The 22,805-nt window shown below is 41.1% G+C and overlaps 1 protein-coding gene across 4 annotated transcripts in view; it reads right to left on the reverse strand.

The window, feature by feature from the left end:
* Positions 1-22,525, reverse strand: part of BRAF (B-Raf proto-oncogene, serine/threonine kinase) — a gene marked incomplete at its 3' end in the record, with an annotated part of 83,508 nt that extends 60,983 nt beyond the window's left edge. For all 4 annotated transcript variants that reach the window (XM_084206419.1, XM_084206421.1, XM_084206418.1 and 1 more), the window contains exons 1-2: positions 22,243-22,525; positions 6,335-6,436 (exon numbers count right to left, since the gene is read on the reverse strand). In XM_084206419.1, coding sequence (XP_084062545.1) covers positions 6,335-6,436; positions 22,243-22,374 — 234 coding nt within the window. In that variant the 5' untranslated portion in view covers positions 22,375-22,525. The remainder of the gene's footprint in view (positions 1-6,334; positions 6,437-22,242) is intronic.
* Positions 22,526-22,805: the final 280 nt, after the last annotated feature.

The raw sequence follows: 22,805 nt of genomic DNA on the forward strand, positions 1-22,805 counted from the left end.
CTTCCAAGAGTAGGAGTAAGAAAGAAAATGATTCCTTCAAGACAGTATTAGAAAGCTGACCGAGTTCTAAAACTTATTTTGATACCAGTGTAATTCTATACATTTGCATGCTGCTTCATTTTGTGTGGAGTTCAAATTCAAAAAACCAAACCAAACCACCCCAAACACACCTGGCAGCTCAGTCTTGGACTGTTAAATGAAGTAACCAACAGGTACAGAATGCAACCCCATGCAAGACAACAATTTACACACAAATGGGCCAATACTGTTTCAGTTCTTACAGGTAGGTAAGGTAGGTAATACTGTACACATGACTATGGGGCAAAAAAGACACACAAGAGTTGGGAAGTTTAAATAGGTAAGGCCTCCCTGAACACTCATTAAGAGTCTACAAAGGCTGACAAATCTGATTAAGTCATTTAGGCATGATCCCTCCCTCCTAAGTTTGAGCTGAGTGCTTTTGGCCAACCTGGGTCTGTGCAACCCATTCCATTTCGTACACAGCATTGTTACCAATATACAGACCTTTACTCTCCCTAACTCAGCTTATCCTTTCCAGCAGTACTTAGTTGGTAGACAAAAGAAATATACATTTTTATGCATGTCCTAAAGAATACACAACTGCATATTTTAACCAGGTTTGCTAAGTGAATCCTAGGTTTTCCCAGCAGCCTTCTTTGCAGTAAATATTTCCAATATTTACAATGCTTAGACAAACCCTTAGGAAAAGGGTTTTTCCATGGTGAGTCACAAACTATGTATTTTGGGAAACAGCACTTCAAGGACTGATATAACGCAGTAAGAAATTATGTGGGAAGACAAAAATCATTGATGTTTTCAGCTACTGAGATACAGAGTGCTTCTAAAAAGTGTGTTAAAACCTACTGAGAAGCTCCTGCAGCCTCTTTTCCAGAAGAAAATAAAAATACAATTAGTATTTCTATATCTACCGAGCCAAACAGTTATTTCAAATATTTGGAGCACATGTCCTATGAAGACAGGGTAAGAGAGTTGAGGTTCTTCAGCTTGGAGAAGGCTCCAGGGAGACCTTACAGCACCTAAAGGGGCTTACAGAAAAACTGGAGGGGGCTTTTTACATGGGCATGTAGTGACAGAACAAGGGGGAATGGCTTTAAATTGAAAGAGGGTGTGTTTAGATATTAGGAAGAAATTGTGAGAAATTGTTCCATTGCACGGAACAGGTTGCCCAGAGAAACTGAGGACACCCCATCCCTGTTCTAGGTCAGGCTAGATAGGGCTTTGAGCAGGTTGGTCTACTGAAAGGTTCCCAGCCCATGGCAGTTTCCCATGGGGTTGGAACCTGGTGATCTCTAAGGTTGATTCCAACCCAAACCATTCTGTGGTTTAACAGTGATTTCAAGGGGTCTGTTTGAGCTGAGGTCACACACAGCAAATGGGAAAAGTTAAAAGTCAAGATTATATAAGAAGGAAATTTGGCTACAAGCCATTTTTGGATTTCAATACAGTCATTGCTTACTAGGTTTATTATTTCTTCCAGACAGAACAAACAGAAAAGCTTTTCTTACCATCACATTAGAGAACATTGACAAGATTCCCAAAGCTATTACTAATTATAATGATTAGAAGAAAATTGTGTGATTAATGACAAATGTTCTTTTTTTTCTTTTGTACATTTTGTTTCCTCCCCCTGTACTTTAGACACATACTCAGAAGTTTCTCTGCAGCTTTGGTCTCCCTCCTGAGCCCTAATTTTCCTGCTCAGGGAGGACCAGGGCAAGCAACTTGCTGCCCTGCAGCTTCACACTACATTTTCCACCCAGGCTTCCATGCTCTGCTCTACTCCCCCTGCTGAACACTGACCTTCATGAGACCATTACTGAGGAGTGATGGATCAAGGCAGGGAGATACCCCTAAATTTGAGTCTCCCTTCTTTCAGGAATAATTAAATATATGCTGAATTCAACACAGCACAAGTCAATCACTTTTAATATTTCAAGAAAAGCATTCCTCTTTCGTAGTCAGTTGATGAAACCTGAAATGATGGCTGCAACAACAGCTGTCAGTTTTAAAGTTCTTTTGATGTAAAATGCATTGACACCCTCTCCTGAACTTGGGGAAAAAATTCAATCTGAGGAGGGTGAAAATTTTGTCTTCATTCTCAGATGAACACAGAAACAAAAGCTTTTATTTCTTGAGCAACAGTAACTAAGGCATAAATTCCTTTTTATTTTTAAATGAGATGTATGTTTTATATTCAATGCACAAATAATTTTATTATAACCTTTGAATGCTCAATTTTCATATTTATTTTCTTGCTGAATTCTTCACTTTTTTCACAAGCTTCTGCTCCCCCCAACCCCTCCTTTCCCTTTTAACTGAAAAGGCAATGCTGTCACCAGGTTCAACCACAACTTCACTTGACAGGTCTTCAGAGGCAGCTCCAACACAGGCCAGGAGCCAGTGTACAGGGTGCTGCAAGTTCTGTGAACACGAGCAGGTAGTGAGAAGTGTAGTAAATTAAAGATGTAAAGCCAGGCAGGAGTACAAAAGAACCAAACAATCTATGATACTGAAAATCTACACACTGGAAGACGGATGGATAGCTGTCAAACTTGTCAGAAGAATAAAAATAGCCACAGTTTTGCAGGAAGCATTACAATAAAACTAGATGTTTACATCTAGTGAAAGGCAATATGGGTGTAAGCAAAAATGTTCATTTGCAGATGCTTACCTAGCATTTAGTTTTGGCTAATTTAGACTTTTGCTAAAAGAAGACAACATGCTTGCAACCTCAAGAGATGATCAAGAGACAATCTACTATCTCAAGAAGTCCTTAAGAGTCACTCACATTTTACAGAAGATGTAAAGAAGTCAGAGCAGGAGAAGGATTTTAGAAGTCAGAGCAGGAGAAGGATTTTAATCAATACAGGCTGAGAGATGAAGGGATTGAGAGCAACCCTGCAGAACAGGTACTGGTGGATGGAAAGTTGGATGTGAGCTGGCACTCACTGCCCAGAAAGCCAACCATATCTTGGGCTGCATCAAAAGCAGCTTGGCCAGCAGGTCAAGGGAAGTGATTCTGCCCCTCTTGTGACACCCCACTGGAGTGCTGTACCCAGCTCTGGGCTCCCAACAAAAGAGGACATTGACCTGCTGGAAAAGGTACAAAGGAAGGTGAAAAAGAGGATGAGAGGGCTGGAGCACCTCTCCTATGAAGACAGGCTGAGAGAGCTGGGGTGGTTCAGCCTGTAACAATTAAAGGGCCTTTTGATATTTAAAGTGATCTATCAGAAAGATGGGGACAGACTTTTTAGTAGGGCCTGCTGTTACAGGACAAGGGCTGGTGGTTTTAAACTAAAAGAGGGTAGATCCAGACTAGATACAAGAAAGAAAACTTTTATGATGAGGGTGGTAAAACACTGGCACAGGTTGCCCAGAGAGGTGGTGGAATCCCCATCCCTGGAAACATTCACGGCCAGGTTGGATGGGGCTCTGAGTAGCCTAATCCAGTTGAAGATACCCCTGCTCATTGCAGGTGGGGTTAAACTGGACAACCTTTAAAGATCCTTTATAACCAAACCCATTCTATGAATCTAAGGCAACAAAGGGAAAGGTGATGCAGTTCAAGAAAAACACTAGCAAAATGATTCATACAGATTCTGGGTAAAAGCAGGACTATATCGCAGCCTGAAATGAGTCTTTGGCAAAGCAATAAAAATAGAAAGATCAGAAGATGATGGACCTTCCTGGTAATGGAACCTAAGTTCCATTACCTTCCCACCCAAGCGCTGTGGTGAGACTACACAGACCACATCCAGACCTACTCACAGATTACAGGCAAGAGCTTAAGGGGAAAGAGGAGCCTTCCACACAAGTCAGTGATGACACCCTCAAGTTCTGATGACAGAACTTGAGCCCCAGATCCAGTAGCACACACTAACTCTGTACATGAGAAGTTTGCTATTTCTAACACACCAGACAGACATCTTTTTATTTGTATCAAAACCACTATGTTTTCTTAGTTCTGCATTTGCTAGAGGCAAGCATGTTTTTTCACACTTTAACACACTACATTCAAAACTTTTTACACATAGCTTTGTTCTTCTGTACCACAACCAGAGTTCTTCTGGCCCGTTCTCTGACAAGTGATGGAATACAGGAAGTCAAAACATGAGCTCCAGCAGCTCCAGGTTAGATTTTGAAAAACTGCTGCCAAGTAAATGCTGAGAACAGAAAGCGAGCCCTGTCTTGACCAAGCCAAAAGGTGGGAAAGGCACAGAAAGGACACACTAGGCAACTGCTGCTAGACTGAAATTAACAGGCAAAGGTAGAGAGTAATCTTGCTTCTAACTGTATCTGGCATTCAGCAATAGATTTCTTCTTTTTTCTTTTCCTTTCACACTTCAGTTCTACCACAGGAAGTCTACACACTAAACAAATTACAGGTTTGCAGCATTTAATCCTGTTCACCTTGATAAATTCACCTGAGGATGATCTAATCTATACTAGTGACCATTCAAATAAAAAGTTCCTTTCCTCTCTCATCCCGTCTTCTGGTTCTTGGCTCATGGCTGCAAACTCTTATCCTTCCCTAATCTTAACCACAGCTTTGCAGCTCACTGACTTCATCATGATCAGATTTAAACTACTACCTGGATGGTAAAGTAATCCAGCAAAACCAGGGTATTTTCCTTACAGGTTAGTGACTGGCCGTGGTTTAGTCACTGCCAGTACTGCAAGTACCTGAACAAAGGAAGCTGAGGAACTGCATAGCAAAGAGCTGGGCAGAACAAGCTTTTCATTTCAACCACGGTGTGCTCTTTCCACAGGACTGTCTTATGGGATAACAACTGCAAAAGCACAATGTCAGCCCCTTTCACCTTCCACCCAATGGCTTGTGGTTCCCACCTCAGTACCAGCACTACTTGTCCCAAGAGGTGTTGGTGATCCAGTGGAACTCAGCGCAGCAGAGGAACACCCTGCTCTGCCTCACGGGGCTGCCCTACCACGCTGATGAGCCAGAGCTGGAGCTTCATCTCAGTGGCAAATTCAACTTGCAAATCTGCTTTCAGATTCATGATTTGTGGTCACCTGCTATTTCAGACTTACTCTTCACGCTGTCATAATAATTTCCTAGTACCTATTTATCACTGCAAATGCTCTTTTCCCTATCAATGACCTACAAAATAAACACAGAGCTTCCAGTAATGTATCTTGGTTTTAGTTTCAATAAAAGCAAGTGACAAATAGCTGAACTAACAACTTCCCTACCTTACATCCAGACCTATAGACGTATATATATAGACTAAGTTCATTATTGTTGCAGTTTGATCTAACGAAACCCACTGGCATGTGGCAATAATAAATCCAAACATAGGGAATGAACTGGTCCTTGTGAAAACAGAGGTGTGCTTGAATGTATCAGAGTGATAAAACAGTGACAGCACTGATCCAATACTCCCATTTCACATTAGCAATAAGTAAAGCAACTACCAAGGGCCTCATTTGACCTTAACTGCTCAGGACATAATGTCAACATTTGTATAATCAACCTAGTGTCCTGCTCTGACATATTAAGATAAAAGCTAGAAGTACCTCAAATAATGAGATCTTTATTTTTAATTATCCAGTACCTTTAGGCAGCAATTGCAAATAAAAGGACTAGAAAAGAAATCTGGTTGACCTCCAGTTATTTCAATACTTGAGGGAAGCAAAAAAAGGGCAAATTTGAAGCACATTATGCCCCTTCAATTCCTAACAGAGGTAACTTTTGCATGCAGCTCTTTAAGCTGTTAATGGCCCTATGCCAGTGCAACTCCATCAATCTGTAGAGATGAAAAAATACAGACAATGAATTTGTAGTTAGCTTACAAATTCAAAATGGCTTAAAAATTTTACTCCACCCCACAATTTTATCTATTTCTGTAAGAAGTCCCCTTCTACTAATGCGATTTTTTGGATTATACATGACCATTTTTCAAAGACAAAAAAAGGGAAGTCAACTGCTTTAAAGGCAAAGTTAGTCTTACAAAATGTTTTCATGTGTATATATTGGCTTTAACACAGCATGACTTTCTTCATTATAAACACAATCTTCTCTCCCCTACCCCCTACGAAGAGGCTTGACATTTCTATTGCACCAATATTATTATTACACCATGCCACTGATCTTCCCCTACTCAATCCCAGGAATCCCATAGAGTTCCTTTCTATCTCTTAGAAGAGAGCTCAGTTTGTAATGCACAAGGAGAATATACCCTTTTAATATAAGTATTCTCAGTTTTAACCTCAGATACTTCACATAAGATAACACAACACTAATCTAACCACATTTGTTTGAATGTCAACTTACCTCTAAATATATTGAAGGTGGGTTATGCTCTCCTCCAAATTTGTCTAGCAGTGCTTCTATATGTTCTTGTGTCAATTTAATCATCTGTTTGATGTTCCACACCTAGAACAGAAAATTAATATTTTTATTCATTAAAGGAAGCCTACAGAATCTGTCCTAGAACAAAACAAGAATCTCTCAATATTTAGTAAGAGAAGTCCATAATAAAAATTTGAATTATCAATAAACAAGTGCAAAAGGCTATCCTGTTCATCCAGTGTCAGTAATAGTTTGCTTCTGAAATAAAGAGAAAGAACTTACATTTGGTTTTAAAATTCAGGACCCACTGAACAAACAACTTCTAAGAATGGTTTGTTTTTCTCATTAATCAATTATGTTAAGTATTTTCCTTGCAAGACTCTGCAAACCAATTTCTAGAGTATTACAAAATTTAGTGAAGGAGCTTTTCTATTAAACCTTAGCAATGTGTGTTAACAATACTCACAAACCCAGACCTAGGGTTCTATTTACATTGCAATAGAATCTTTTGATTTTAAAGAGCATTTTCTATGGCTCAACATCCATATTCAGTCTACCCTGCAAACTACAGACCTCGGACATTACCTGAAAAAGACATTTACCTCCTGTGCACAGAGATGACCTACAACATTGTACTATGAAACCACTCATGCTGCTACTCCTTCACAACTGGAAAGAGTTCACTTTAGGACTTGGACACTACTGCAGGTGAACAGTATAATGAATCTGAATTTACACCTAAATAGGCAGCAAAGCACAAAAACAGCCTTTAAATAATGCTACACTGATGTAAGAAGCAAGTCCAAGCAAAATCAGAAATTTATAGCAGAGAATTAGGGAGGAAGAGAGGAGAATTGCTCCTTCATACATACTGTTATTCTGACTACTTATCAGAAAAAAATTATTCAAACAAGTTTTTAAAGCCAGGATACTCTAAAAACCCATCCCCAGGGTGCTTCTTCCAAAGAGTTAAAAGATTCCTGTTACCTTTCCCAAGCTCTTTTCTAATTCACGGATTGTAACATGTAATACGTAGTCTCAAGATCAGGTCTCAATATACAAATTGTGACAACCTACCTCTGCAAAAAAAAACCCTTACAAATAATTTCATATTCTAAAGTAGGCACCAATAATAAGATGCAATTCAAGATGGATCAAAACAAGTTTTAATATGTAAATTGAGAAGCTCACAAACAAACAAACTCTAAAATAATGAACTTGCACTTTGCACATCACCTTATTTAGCCATTCTATTTCTAGATATCAATTATCTGCCAGCAATTTCCTGAAGTAAACTAATGATTGATTCACTTCTAGCCCAATTTTTTGAACAGATACCAGAACAAAGACTTCATCAAGAAGCTGCAGTTGAGCAAAAATAGTTTCCTCAGGAACAAGCAAACCAAACTACAAAGAGTGAGAGTGGGGGGATACCAAAGAATGTGCTACTCAAGTATTCTCTATGTAAATTCCCTTGAGGCAATGGTGGGAGTCAACTTGCTTCTCAACTTGCAGTCATTTATCAGAACCTAGGACTGCCAACCAGCAGCAAAGAGAGGGTTTTCTGTATTTGGCTAGTTTTCCCCAAGATGGCAAGAACTAGTTGTATGCTTGGTGAAAAGAACAAGCATGAATCAACACCATATCAATTAACCTGTTCAATATAAGGCTTAGAACATTTACTTACCACGTAATTTACAACATGCTGTTAACCATGGCTGCATGTACAGAGCATTCCTGGCAATCTTAGCAATTATCTCAGGATCACCTCCAGAAATAGGTTTATTAGTACTTAAGGAAATGTCTATTATCTGGTTATTCTGGCAATTTTACCCAGCAAAGGTCTTCCTCATGTAAATGAACAATTTACTACACTTAACTGCCTGGCAATGAGGAGGGTGAAGAGGAAAGATTCTTGGCTGACAAAGCAAGACAGGAATGCAGGAGAATTTGAGGCTGGAAGGGAACTCTTTAGGACATCTGATCCAAGCTCCTCTTCAAGCAGGATGCCCAAGACCATGTCCAGATGTTTTTCAAGTATCTCCAAGGATGGAGAGTCCACAGCCTCCCTAAGGCTGTGCCAGCGCCCAGTCACCCTCACAGTAAAAATGTTTCCTGCTGTTCAGAAGGCACTCCCTGAATTTTGTGTCCACTGCCTCTGGCCCTGTCACCAAGCACTGCTGAAGACAGCCTGGCTCATTTTCCATCTACCCATCATCTTTGTGGCCCTTCACTGGACAGCCTAGCTAGCACAGCTCTTCCCTCCAGTACAGCCACATTTATCTTGTACTGGGGAGTCCTGAACTGGACACAGCACTTCAGGTGAGGCCTCACCAGTGCCAAGGAGAAGGAACCCCTGCCACATGAATTTCCACATAATTTTTTTCCAATATCAATAATGAGTAACTTCCCTGCTCATATTATTTTCTATTTTGTGTCCATACCAAGAACCTTGCCTCTCTCTTCCCTTACAGTAAAGATACCAAATAACAAGTGTAACACCACCAGCAACATGCACATGGAAGCATATCATTTTGGAAATGTTGGCAAGAGAATCAAATAGCCTCCAACAAGGGCAGAGAGCTTCCTCCAAAGTTAGTACCATGACAAGTGGAACCCAACTAATTTAGGCTGCCTAGCAAAATTGTGGGTGCCCCATACCTGACAATGTTCAAGGCCTGGTCGGACAGGGCTTTGAGCAACTTGGTCTAGTGGAAGGTTCCCTGTCCATGACAGGGCAGTTGAAGTAAGATGATCTTTAAGGTCCCTTCCAACCCAAATCATTCTGTGATTCTAAGATTGATGAAAAAATTTTAAACTTGTTGGCAGCTACCAGCCTACACTAAAAATATCTTCAACTGAAGAAGCTGAAATTACAGTCTAATGGAAGACAAAATTTCTCAGAGGAACCAGAAACACTGCCCTGAATTACCTAGTATGTATCTGTGCAGGAAACCAAGAGCCTTTCCACAAGTGAACCCCACAGGCAAACTTAATATGGATTCTATAACCTTAGAAAGGCTCCTCATAGATTTAAAAGTACACTGAAGGGAGAAGGAAATTTATCAAAGTCAGCCATAGCAGCAAATAATTACTTGTTGCTCATAGAAATGGAAAAGCTATTTTGTGTGCCATATTCATCAAGTTTTCTGACAAGATGAGAACTTTCACAAATCTAGTATTGACTAGCATATTCCAGCCCAAGAACACATATGCCATAACAAACTTCCAAGCTTCACAATCTCCTTTTAAGTGGCAATTTGTACTGCTATTTACTTAAAGCAAGTTTACCTTCTGGCTTCCCACATCTGCGAATATACTAAGACAGAGTTTTTTTATGATCCAGAGCAATCCTTAAGTATCTGGCTTGAGAATGAATCCCTGTGCAGGCACACTGCATCCTACTATGCAGGATCAGTTGCTACTTCAATTCAATTGAAGGAACTCAAGTCTTTTCCTCACTGGAACCCAGAACAAGTGACCTCACGTGACTCAGAAAAGCCTGCTGCTGTCCAGCACAGCACCCACAGCTTTTGCCTCACCAAAACTCCACCATCCCTGTTGCCTTTTCACAGCCAGCAGAGCCAGCAACTTCAACCCGTCTCTCCTCCTTGCAGACTTGCTCGTTCAGACAACTCAGCTGAGTTTGTGTCATGAGCACAGCCCAGCCTTGCAGACCTTGAGCCAAGACAGAGCCCCATCTTCGCTGTGCAGAACACCCTGGAACACTTAAGTTGTTCAGAATTACATCTCTGGAGTTCAGCAGCACTCACAGATATGTAAGTTTCTTTAAACTGCCCAAATAAAACCCAAATGTGTAAAAATGGCCTAGCAGGGGGTCTCACTGCCCATAAGCACATACATTCCAAGACAACACCAAAGAACTGCCTAACAACAGAGACACCAAAAACATGTAATATGGAATCCTTTTATCAATCAGTTCCGGACCAAAGAGCTTGTTCCTACACCACAAAATAAACCCAAGTTTTTAAAGATTAAAGTAATCCCTTTATCCACTCTTTATTCACACTTTTTTGGAAGTAAAAGAAAACTGCCTGAAAGTTATTAAGAAAAAACAGATGTATTTTTTTCTTCTTCTTATGAGCACTCCACTATATTTATGAAACCCACACCTGTAGGAAAACATAAAACCACAATTATAAAGTATCTTACAGAAACACAAAAATTGATGCCAGCCTCAGAGACAGTTGCTGGAAATCTATTTGAAGTTAACCTGCAGTGCATCCAGTACTGCCTACGTGCAAGTCTAGTTCCTTTCCAGAGGAAACAGAATGGGGCTTTGGGACACAGTTTAAACTGTAGTTCCACGAAAAAGTAATGAATCCTTTACAGCTTGGATAACCATATCATTTTTCCAAAAAAAGCATCAAATAAATGTTTCTGGCCTATCTTGTAACATTAGGTTAAGGTTATTCTCTATCACAAGAGATTAGATTTGATTCTCCTTTTAGTGCTGCTGACACAAGGAAGCTGACGCAGGCTAGCATAGACACAGGCAGCCAGACAACTGGAAATATTCCAGATATACTGGAATATATCAACTTGAATCTGCCTATTGTGGATAATTGTGCATTAATTTTGCAAATAAGCACTCCCTTGCAATGCAATAAAGACGATGACCTATTTCAAGCCAGAGGCAAGTCAGATATAGTAGAAGCCTAAATTCATTCTATTCAGGGAAGACTATGGCTACACAGACCACAGAGTATGTTGAGTTGGAAGGTACCAACAAGGATCATTGAGTCCAACTCCCAGCCCTGCCTAGCACCATCCCTAGGAGTCACACCAGGAGCCTGTTCCAGTGGCCCCCAGGGAAGGAATTACAGCACCAAGCCAGAGAGAACTCAAGAAGCCTTTGGACAATAATTTCAGGTACACGCAAGGTTAAGCCACAAAGTTATTTTGGCATCCTTCACTGCTCGTCAAAATGTGCAGTGCCTGAGACATCACAAAGCAAGCCTAGCTTCATACTTTCTGCACCTGGCATCACTACTCAAATCTCTTAGAGCATCCCAACTCTAAGCTGTATGATTCATACTTGGTAGAAGACACTGAAAGTTCAAATCTATTCTGTAAGAAAAAACCTGCATTATTTGTCCAGGAACAGTATATCCTGCACTTGGATTATCATACTTGGTGATGACAGAGAATACTCTCATAGAGCCAACAATGTAATTAAATAATAAAACGATCAAGAAATTAAGCATTTCATTCGGAAACTGCTTTATAAAGAGGACAAAATCATCAATACCCATCTAATATTATTCCAATCAGTCCTTTCAGGCTTCGTTCTTACACCATCAATTCAATTATTTGGTCCCCTGAGCAAGGATCCACTTTGTCAGAAAACACTATAGTAAGCTGTCATATATGAGATTGTCTTTAGCTGGACAAACATATCGACTAACTTGAAAGTGAGATGCTTGGGTCAAAGATAGGCAAGAGGACATAGGAATGGGGTTAATATCAGGGCAGCCCACAAAACCATTTGTATAGGATGATGGAAAATATGTGGGTTTGAGTTTCTATGCTGACAGTCACTGTTGCCTCTTTATTGCACTTTGGTAGCCCCTTCAGGTACTTTCCCTCCTCACTCATCTCAGCCCCAGTCCTCTTCTTAACTCTTACTAAGCTTGCTTCCCATTTCCTGCAGGCATGTGCTGGAACAAGTACACACAGTGGGATGGAGAGTCCTTGCCTTCTTCCAATACTCCAGGCTAAAGCTCCTCTCCATTTCTCTGTGGAAGCTTCTTGCAAGTTGTGCATTCACTGCGTTAATTTTTCCACTTCTCCTACTCTCCTGGCTTTTCATGCTCACCACATTTTCAACAGTGCAGTTAAAGTTTGTATTAAATAAGTGTGGCAAATACCAACAGCTGAAAAACTTCACTGAATTGAAAACCAGCCTGCAATGGCTTTCACATGAGAGTTTACTCAAGTGACATGAAGCTCAACATCAAGCTTGCCTTTCCCAGTTCATATTGCCCAACTTTTTCTAATCTCAGCGAACTATTTTTATAATTTTTATTTATAGGTCCTTTAAAACGTCTGAGATAGCCAACAATGCAACACTGTCAAAGTTTGTATGTAGGCAGTCCAAAATGAGTTGGTAAAATTTACAACCACAGACTAATAAATAAGTTACAGACAACAATATCTACAGAAGTACCTGTAGCCAAGAGAAAAAGGACCCATTATCTCTTTTTCCACAAAAGCCTATGAATGCATCTTTCTAGACTCATGACAAATGGCCTTAGGGAAGATGTACAAGACTACATTTAGGAAGGAAAATCCTGAAGAAGAGGGGCAACATTGTTAGTACCACCGTGTCTGACAACTAGGATCATAACCAGGTCAATTAATACAGTAATGTGATCAGTGAGCATCTGCTGTAAGCACAGCAGTTAGTTAAATATTAAAAGGCTCCAAGATGAAAATCTATTTTCCATTTAACAGGTAGCAATTTTTATGAAGGAAAGACTAACTTGTAACTAGCAGTGCCGGTTCCAGCTGCATCTCACGCTGCTCCTACTGAAAAAACCATCTCAACCAAAACCAAACACCCAACAACTTCCACCCTTCTCCAAAAAAACTAGGTAACATCTGACTAAGTTAACACTCAAGTATCAAAGTACCCTCTTTGAAGAGATCACAGCAGAAACTATCTCTCATTTATTTGCAAACCATCAGTTGCAACTAAGAGTAATCTATGTCTTTTGCTTTCACTAGTTCTAAACACAAACTCAAGTGCTCATCATTCAGCTCTACTCTTAAAGTCAAATAAACAGTCTTTCAGTCTGACAGGCCTTTGCCCCTTAAGTTGCCTCCTCTTTAACAAAGGAATTCAGACTTTAAATGCTCCTTACATCTTACAAGTGTTTAAAAATATATTTTTATATAAATTGAAAAACCGTAAAGGGTAAAGCTGAGTGAAGTCTACTCTCATAACATAACCAAGCAGTTTCTCTGTAAGAATGAAGCCACCCAAGAGCCTTAGGCCCTGACTGCTTTGCAGTTCCACCAGCCAAGATGGTGGGTGCAATTATCACATTGTCCTTGGCTATTTACCCCTGCTCTCTTCCTTACTCTTTCTCCATAACTTAAACCTTTGGCTGAACCCTTTCAGTACGCTAAACAAGCGAAAAAATGTTCTCTTTGTTAAGATCAGCTTTCTGACAGTCTACTGTGCTTAAAACAGCTTGACAAAGGACACAGTGATCATCTCAGCTAGTGAAAAAGTCACCTTTCCTCTCTATAGCTCACACTTAGATGGATTCAGGCTACCATGAAGCAGCAACCTTCCTGTTTAGGTTTCAATTCTCTTTCATTCTCCCACTTTTTCCATCACCTGCCATCTTTACTGCTTGCTGCTAAGTAGAATTTGCCTCCAAGCACTATAAAAAGGAAAGTTAACAAATGCTCTCTACCACAGTAGAACAGCAGTGTGTGGAAAAATAAGAGCTGTCTGTATTCCTCATTTAAATCATTAACCACCAGCTGAACAGCTAAATCTTGAATTCCATATTTTTCATGGCTTTTGTGTTGCAGTACTACTAGTCCCTCTATTCACTTTGATACTAATTCAGTAGTCACGAGGATCACGCACAGACTGAGTTCGGGAACAATTCACTGTATTTACAATCATGAATTCAACAACTTTTCCCTAGACAGTAACAGGTTTAAAAAAAAAAATAAAAGAGGAAATAAACTATCTAGATTTTCTAACCCATTTAAGAATGCAATTTTGCTTTAGCCAGGTAACTACCACAGAATCTCAATAACATTAAATCCATATATCAGTGACACTTAAGAAAGATTATCATGAAGACACCAGACTATTTCTCTGCACACCTAAAGCTGAAAAGTCACATTTGTAATGGAAAGCAAGCAGCCAGCCAGCTAATTACAATAATTGCCTATAAGAAGCAAACACTCGTCCAGTAGAGCTCTTACACAGCTTTGGTCACATTAATTAAAGTGACAAAACAAATAAACTCAGTTTCAGCTGAACTTCATTCTTCTCTCTCCTTGCCAGAGTACACAATTAATTACTAGGCAGAAAAGATAATCAGCACCTATTTAAAAGTTCATATTATCAATCCATAAAATAATTTGTTATAAACTTTGCAATATTCCACCACTAAACTGTTTCTACACAGTGACTACTGTGCACGGTTTCCTACCAGCTGATCAGAAAATGTAAATGACAGCTGGAATTGTTGGATGAGTACAAATATACTCAGCTTGTTTAGAAATATTTGTGATCCAATAAAGAAGTTAAGGTATCCTATTTTTATCACAAACAGATCTCAAAAGCTGAAATAGAGCAAATGTACTTGTTTTTTTATTTTTATTTTTAAAACACAAGTAATGTGCTCCTAGTCAAAGGAAATAGTCAAATAGGAACTGCCACAGAAACCACCTTCTCCTAAACAGCATTCTATGTTCTACTCAGCAGACCACCCTGCCTTAGCAACCCCAGCACCACCTTGGAAAATGAAATTATTTAAAAGGCAGAATTGGCTCCTTGCCATATATTGTAGAATTAGGAAAGTAAAAAAAAAATAAAATTACACTAACTACTTAATCTAAAATCTAGAAAAAGTTACATCAATCTCCAATGATTTACATAGGTTTAAAAATGTCACAAGAGACAGTACAAACTGAATTCCAGAAGAATTATAGAACACTTAAAGAAATCTTTTCTGAAAGCTACCTCAGATGATACTAAAGACTCACATTTAAATCTACATTACTTAAACCTATTATAGAGAATGTTTGACCTATTAAGTTGATGAATCAATTTTCAAAACCATTTCAAAGACTGAGGCACCAATATACAACCACCCAATTCTAAACACTGAGATACTACCAACTTCTTAGTTATAATGATGTATTTTATTTCAGGTTGATTTTACAGTGTTTTTCAAACATCATTAGTGAATACCTTGTACTAGAGAGAGAAAAACTGGACACACTATATTGACTCCAGAAATGTCTACCTTCAAAACAAACCCTTTATCTGAGATAAAGAGAAAAAAAATTAAGTTTCCATGTCTGCGCTTCAAGTGTCAGCAAATGTTGCCTGAACACAATGTAACTGCATTTGGAGAGTTTTATTACTTACCACTGCATTTAACAACAGCTTTATTAATAATGATACTGTTTAAGAGGCCTCACTACATAACAGAGCAAGGCATTAGAGCTGGTATCCCCCTTTCTATGGTAAAAAAAAAAAATTCCTAGCCACTTTGTTATGCAACATATTTGTAAACTAAGTTCAATCCTTCAATAAGAGCCTTTTCTCTTTGTCTCCCAAAGAAAGATTTAAACAAAGTTGGTTTAATGTAGAAATCAAATTGCCCCTTCATGCTAAGCTTTGTGCAGGTATACTGGCAGAACTCACAAAAATATTTCACTTGATCAGAACCTCAGAAAAATAAAAGTGCCCTTCAGTGCTCCACACTCATATGATCTCCTGAATTTAATACTGATAGTGTGGAAAATTAATTTGATACTGAGCACTATATCTGGCACTGCACAACAAGCTCCATTTTGAAGAGAAGTTCTGTTTTCTGATTTTAAATGCTCATGTTGGTTCGGGAGTGTCATGGTGGGATGATAACTGGCAGCACTGCTCCCTCAAAACTCCTGCTTGAACTGGCAGCATCTTCAAAGAGAAGGGTTACAAATCAGACTTTTGCCTGCTTTACTCTTTTTTGTTAGGGTCCTAAAATGTAATTAGAAACAGAATAAAGAAAGACACTGTTGCTGCTCCTTCAAAACTCACAAATGTTAAAAAGGTGCAACAAACCAAACTCCTGCAGCAAGGGGCTTAAGCAGGAGAAAAAAAAAAAGAAGGCATGTAATTCTGCATCAACCAGCCCTCTTTATCACTGGCCACAGATGGGAGAATCAGTTGAACGAATATATATTTCAATGTCTTGGAAAGAAGCTGTGCACAGGAGGGAGGATTGGGAGGATTCCACTGTACACCCCAAAAGCTCAAGAGCAAGTGGAATAAAACAGCTGAAGCAGGAGAACCCGTATATTGCATGCTGACTTCTGTACTCTGCACTAGCTGTGAGAAAGTAGCTGTGTTCACACACAGATGTGTGAACAGTTGAAAATGATGAAAACCATCTCACACCTCACAAAACGAAATACTGTACCCAGAACTCTCACGTGGTCAAGGCTGTTGGAAACGTACACTTGCTACACAAGAAGCTCACAGACACCTTCACATCCCTGGCAGAGCTATGGCATGCACACAGACAGAGCTATGGCATGCAATCCTATTTCTGTAAAAGGCATGCTCAGAAGGTCTCCAGAGACACCAAAGAAGATTGTTACAACCTGGGAGGGGGAACTCAAGACCATAAAGTCTGAGGTGTCAGGACCTAAACCTGACAAGCCCAGCTAAGGAAGTCTCTGAGCACAACTTCTCATTCAAATATATAAAATTCAGGCTCCAATGGAGTTTTATGGGGACAAAGATTATTTATAATAACCAAACAGAAAAGGGGACACACACACACACACCCCCCATACTACCACTACTCCCCCTAACTACATTCCTTTAGTGTCTCACTTCACAAGCGTTTTAGAACTCACTGGGTGCTCCTCATGTTGAGGAGATTCCACTCACTAAGTTTTCTGCAAACTACTGCAGCAAAAGCAGTGCTGATTTTCTTCAGTACCAGTGAGTGGAGTCAATTCAGGACATGACCTGTGTGGCAGCAAGGGCACAAGGGAGTAGGTCTAGCTGAGAGGTGTGACATGGGCACAGCAAAGGGCAAAACCTGGGTATCAGAGCACCATTTGACTGACTTAGCTCAAACTGCAGGGACAGGGAGCAGCAGACACCACAGGGACTACAATTATGACAGGGCATTTCTGCTACATTGTACATTTCACCATCCTTCAGCAACCAGTGGTTCAAACTGAAAATAAAACTTGCACTTGGCCAAAACTGTGTTTCAGAAAACCCCATCCATTAAACCTGAAACACCTTCCTTAGAAGGCTAGACTGGAAGAGAATCAGTAATTCCATGATCAATCAAAACCTTCTTTTGTTTCCCTTGTAAGTACAAATAAAATTAGATTTCTTTCTAAATCAAATTCCCTCCAAAATATTTCATGCATTAAAATTTTTTGAGAGATAAAACAATTATTTAAAGTGAACTACAGATTTGTTACAAAGTGGAATATTGCAGCTTTAAGAAAACTTGGGGGTTATCAGTTTATGTTAAAAGATCGCCACCATCAAAACATATGTGCATTTAAAAACCCCAACCAAACAAAAAACGGAGCCAAAACCCAAAATGCATTTGGTCTACAGTATTTTTAACTTCATGCAACAAAAGAGTCGCCACTCCTGGCTAAACAAGTGTCAAGAAGCTGTTTTAGAACAGCTTTAAAAATAAGAGGTCTTTGAGTTTAGCAACAACAACAAAATATAAGTGGGAATTAAGAAGCAAGACTGTAAGACAGGGAAAAGAAAATCAGTACTAAACATTTTGTTCCCAACCAGTTTGTGGATATCCCCAGAGATAAGAAACAAGCTTCCCAAGACATCACAACTTTCCAGAAGGAACCCCACACTATTAAGCAAGTTTTTTGTAATCAAACAAGCTACCACAGGACAGAACTGTTAATCCTATTCCCTTTTGGGAAAAACACCTTAAGCAGAAATCTCTACTATCCCAAATAAACCTAAGTATTTCAAGGTTGTGTTCTAATGTTTGATCCACCTTGCCAGAAATAAATCATAAAAACCCTAAGGAAAAAAAAGATGAGAGGTTCCCAAAGTAATTGTCTTTTTTTTTACACCTGGATCAACTTCCCCCCATCACTCCTGATGTACATTTGCCTGTTGAGGTGACAGTCTATTAATGAACAGCTTATAAATAAGTTCAGAAAGTATATTTTCATGCTTCACTATTGTTAGCCATAAAGAACAACATCTCACAGTAACATGGAACCATCTCCTCTACTACCACATAAACTCACTACTTCTGGCAGTAATCATCATAAGCCTGGCAAACAAGTTATTTGCATTCTTCTTTGCATCAGATTTGACAATTTCCATGTCTATTTTCAACAACTTCAGATTTGACTGAGTCTTTCTTCAAAGCTCTGACCTTCCAGACTTTCTATCACTGCTAGTATTCTGCTCTAGGCTCCCCTCAGCCAGACCATGCATTTCTGACCTAAAGTCAGACAGTATTAACCATGGCCTTTCCCATGCTATGTAAAAGAAACAACTATTTAACTTTTCTTTTGAGATATACTACTGCAGAATATTAGCTACAAGATGCTTCACGTCCAGCTCCACTTTAACTTGTTCTCACAATTAAATAGGACATCATTCACAGACTCTGAAGTTAGTTCAGTCACTGAATACTAATGCACAGAAATGTAATTGAGATTGAACATAAAATGTATTCCCAAAACTACAAAAGCAATGAAGTAAAAACCACTCATATGGTTTCACGTTTCCAAATAAGCAGCATGTTTACTATTAAACTCTTCAGAGAAATAGACACTCTTATACCCAGCCCCATAGGTTCCCTAAATGTTACTGCAACAAAATCAACCCCACTTTTACTTCATGTACCTACATTACATTAGGAGAGCACATCACTTACTTCATATTGTGAGGTTAGAGGTGCCTTTTCATTCTATCTTAATTTTATATATCTTTTCATCCATTCTCCATTTTACTCTTAAATCTGTTTCATAGGATTAAGGTTTCTAAATTTATAACTAATATTCATGCAGGATAAACTCCAGCATTGCTGCCTAGAAAACAACCATCCAGCAGCTCAGGCCCTAACTTCACAGCCTTCAAAGTAATTTTTGTCTTACAAAGAGCAGTTTAGGGTACAAAGCTCTGAGTACAGAAAATCCCATTTGAATTATTTAATATTGGTGTAAATAATCTCTAGCAACAAGAGCAGAACCTTTCCTCCCAGCTGTCACACACTTCTTACTATATCAACAACCCTGTAATGCTCTGAAAACCTTCCATCCAAACAATCTCTTGTCCTGAGAACTCATGCTGGGGAAGAAGCCAACCTCTGTGTCTGCGGACGCCAGCTCGCATCCGAGGCCTCCCAGCACCAGCAACCAAACAGGGAGTAGGAGAGGAACAAATTTCTTCTAAATGCACTTGCCCCTACTCTTCCCAAATCCTTGTGTCTCCAAGAAGTAGCCATTTCTTGTATCTTTTTTATAACTGCATGGACAGCTACCCTAATAAACTCTGAATGTTAATATAGGGGGAAAAAGATTTAGCAATTATTATACTATTCATTAGAAGAGTTATAATACTCATTATTAGAAGATTTTTAGCAACAGCACTTAGGCTACCAAAGCAACTTCCAAAGGTAAAAATTCACTATTTGATTAAGAACTGGTCATGAGTTGAACAACATGGCTTAAATTTGTTTTTCAAAGCCCCAGCCCTTGAGAATTCATAAGGGGCAGTGATGTAGCTGTAACCAAGACAGGGCACTCGATTACAATCAATCTCAATACAGAACATCTTGTTTACCAGGGGGCTCTAACATACAAGTAAGCTGTGTAAGATGACTTCAACATCTGTCAGAAATTCTTGCCTGCTCCCCTTTTAAAAGCAGAAACTGAATGCAGGACTGAAGGTTTGCCTTCTGGAAATCAGGACTGCATTTCCCTAAAGACTGTAGGAGCTGAAACCTTTTCAGGTACTGCCTTAAATAAGTAAGGTCATACTCCTTGACAGGCTTCCACAGCAAGGTCACGTTTAAACCCCAGGTTTACTTTGTCTTGAAACAATGAAACAAAACACTAGAACATGTACTTACATTACAGCCATGAGTCAGTTACAAGCACTTCAGTATTTCTCTGACTTATGTCACTTTGAACTTGCATTACACTTTAGGTTGGCTTGTTTTAGTAGTAAGGATAGTTTCCATTTTAACTGTGTCAGCAATTTTTTGGGCTTGAACTTCATCAAGGTACAGGTTTAAGTGAAGTAATAGGTGCACTTATACAGTAAACAAAACATAATTACCTACAACTCGAGGAAGAACTAGCTAACTACAGAATAAAACCACATCAGAAAATAAAAACTCTACAACCAGCTCTGCCTTGAGACCCATGTGTTTCAGTATTTCCAATGTAGAAGAAGTTTGCTTTTAAATAATACAAGACTATCCCCCAAACACTTCCTAAATACTTACACCTGTACTGACAGCCCACCAACCCTTCAGCTTGGCAGGTGTTCCTCATGCTGGACCACTTATCTCTGCCTCATCCAGGATGGAAGCAGAAGCAGCCACACTATGTAATTTACCAATTGGAATCAAATCTAATGACTGACACAGTCTCAAACATTTTTGAAGTTCAAGTGACTGAGAGCAGTTTCACAAACACCCCCTTCAGTATGAAAATTGTTTTAAAAAAAAATTTATTGCCTCCTGCCACTGCTTTTCCCTCTCTTCTCTCCTATACTTCAGTTTAAGCAGCTTAGCTGTATTGTGTTATTTTTTCAAGGGTCACAATATAAGCCAGTTATTGGATTAATTCCATTTTGTTTTTTTAATGACAGAAATAGCTGAGAAATTCAGAAGCTTTTTAGCCTCACTTTGCTGCTAAAAGCATGCATTTGTTAAAGCCCACTCTTCAGGTGTTTGGGTTTCTCAACCAGCTGAGAGTTTCTCCTTACTCAGGAAAGTTCAGACTGGACTGGCATTACTCAAGGTGTTTAATCACCATGCTGGGTAGGTGTTAAATAGATGCGTACTGCTGAATTTTGCCTACCTTCAGCAAGCAAGTCAGGAATTCCTTAAGATGAGGGAATCAACCCCACATCTTGCAAACATCCATAGGAACTGACTCTTTCCCTACTTCTCCCTTCTGGCCATCTACCCAGCATGAGCTCAAGCACTTCTCAAACTTCCCAAACCACTAATTCCACTATAATCCAGTATGCTATTAATAAATAAAATGGATAAATAAATTCCCCCCCGGTCTTTGGGAAACAAATTGGACCCCTCTGAGAGCAGCTGGTCCAAGACAGCTCATTTTCCCTGCTGTAGGCTGGAAAGGAGAGGCTCCCAGGTGGGCTGGGCTCCTCGCAGGGCCACAAGGCTGCTCAGAGACAAGAGGTTTCCTACCAACTGCACAGACACTCCAGGGAAAGCTGAGCTGAAACACTCTCCAGCCGGTAACGCTGAGAACAAAACAGCAGAGCTTCTGGCATCTGTATTTACCTCCAGAACAGACTCGAGGCATGGCATCTGGCAGGTTGGTCTGCCTTGGATGCCTACAGTGCTTGAATCTGCGAAGCACCTTGTGTTGTTTGCCGCACAGTTTATTCCCCCTTCCGAAAACATTTCAGAAGCGTTCGCAACTCACACTTCAGCCCCAGCAAAACAGGTAGTACCGCTCGCTCCCCGTGGGATTGGGAAGTTAAGTAATAAGCCCCAAAAACACAGGAAGTATGTAAGAAAGACACCAAGCAGAGGCCTGACATTCTCACTGCCTGCACGGTGCCCTGTCCGTTAACATTTCCTAAGACGCTTTGTGCAAAAAACGTCCACAAAAGGCACGTCCGCAAAGCGAACCGAACCCAGCCTCGGGTTTAAAACGCATTTCGAGTGTTTCAAAGCCATCGGGGGGAACCGATGGCAAACCCCCACACGGCACCTTCGCGGGACGCGGCGCCCGCGGCCGCGGAGGCTCCGAACCGGGCTCGCCCTTAGCCCGGCCGGGACCCGCGCCCTCCGCGCCGCGGCCCCCGCTCCCTGCCCCCGCCGGCACGGGCCGCCCCCGGCACGGCCGGGCCCGAGCCCCGGGGGCGGGCGGCCGCCGCGTGGCCTCACCTCCTCCGGGATGGCCGGGTCCCCGCTGCCGCCCCCCGCGTAGCCGGCGCCGAGCGCGGGCGGCTCGGGCTCCATGTCCCCGTTGAAGAGCGAGGCCCCCTCGGCGCTGCCGCCGCTGCTCAGCGCCGCCATCTTGGGCCGGAGCGGCGGGGCGAGGGCGGGGCCGGGGGCGGCCGCGTCCCCGCCACCGGGGCGGCCCCAGCCGCGACCCGTAGTGCGAGGGGCGGGCGGCGAGCGCGGTCCCGGCCCGCTCTCAGCGCCGCCGGCGCGTCACGGCCGGCCTCGTGACGTCACACTGAATCGCCGCGGCCACGGCGCATGGGCCTGCCTGACGTCACCGGGAAGCACCGTGACGTCACGGCGCGACCGCCCCGTCGCCCTGGGAACTCGGACGTGGGCTGGGCCCCGCCCCCTCCCCGCGCCCCGCCCGCCGCCGTCGCAGCGCCCCCTGGCGGCGCGGGAGCACAATGGCGGCGCCGCTCCCGCCGGGCCGGCCCCGGGAGCGGGAACCGGGAGCCGGGAATGCCGGGGCAGGAGGAGCCCCGCGCACAGCCGGCTGCGGG

Source organism: Fringilla coelebs (genome assembly GCF_963513975.1).
Source record: "Fringilla coelebs genome assembly, chromosome: 5".
NCBI classification, from domain to species: Eukaryota; Metazoa; Chordata; class Aves; order Passeriformes; family Fringillidae; genus Fringilla; species Fringilla coelebs.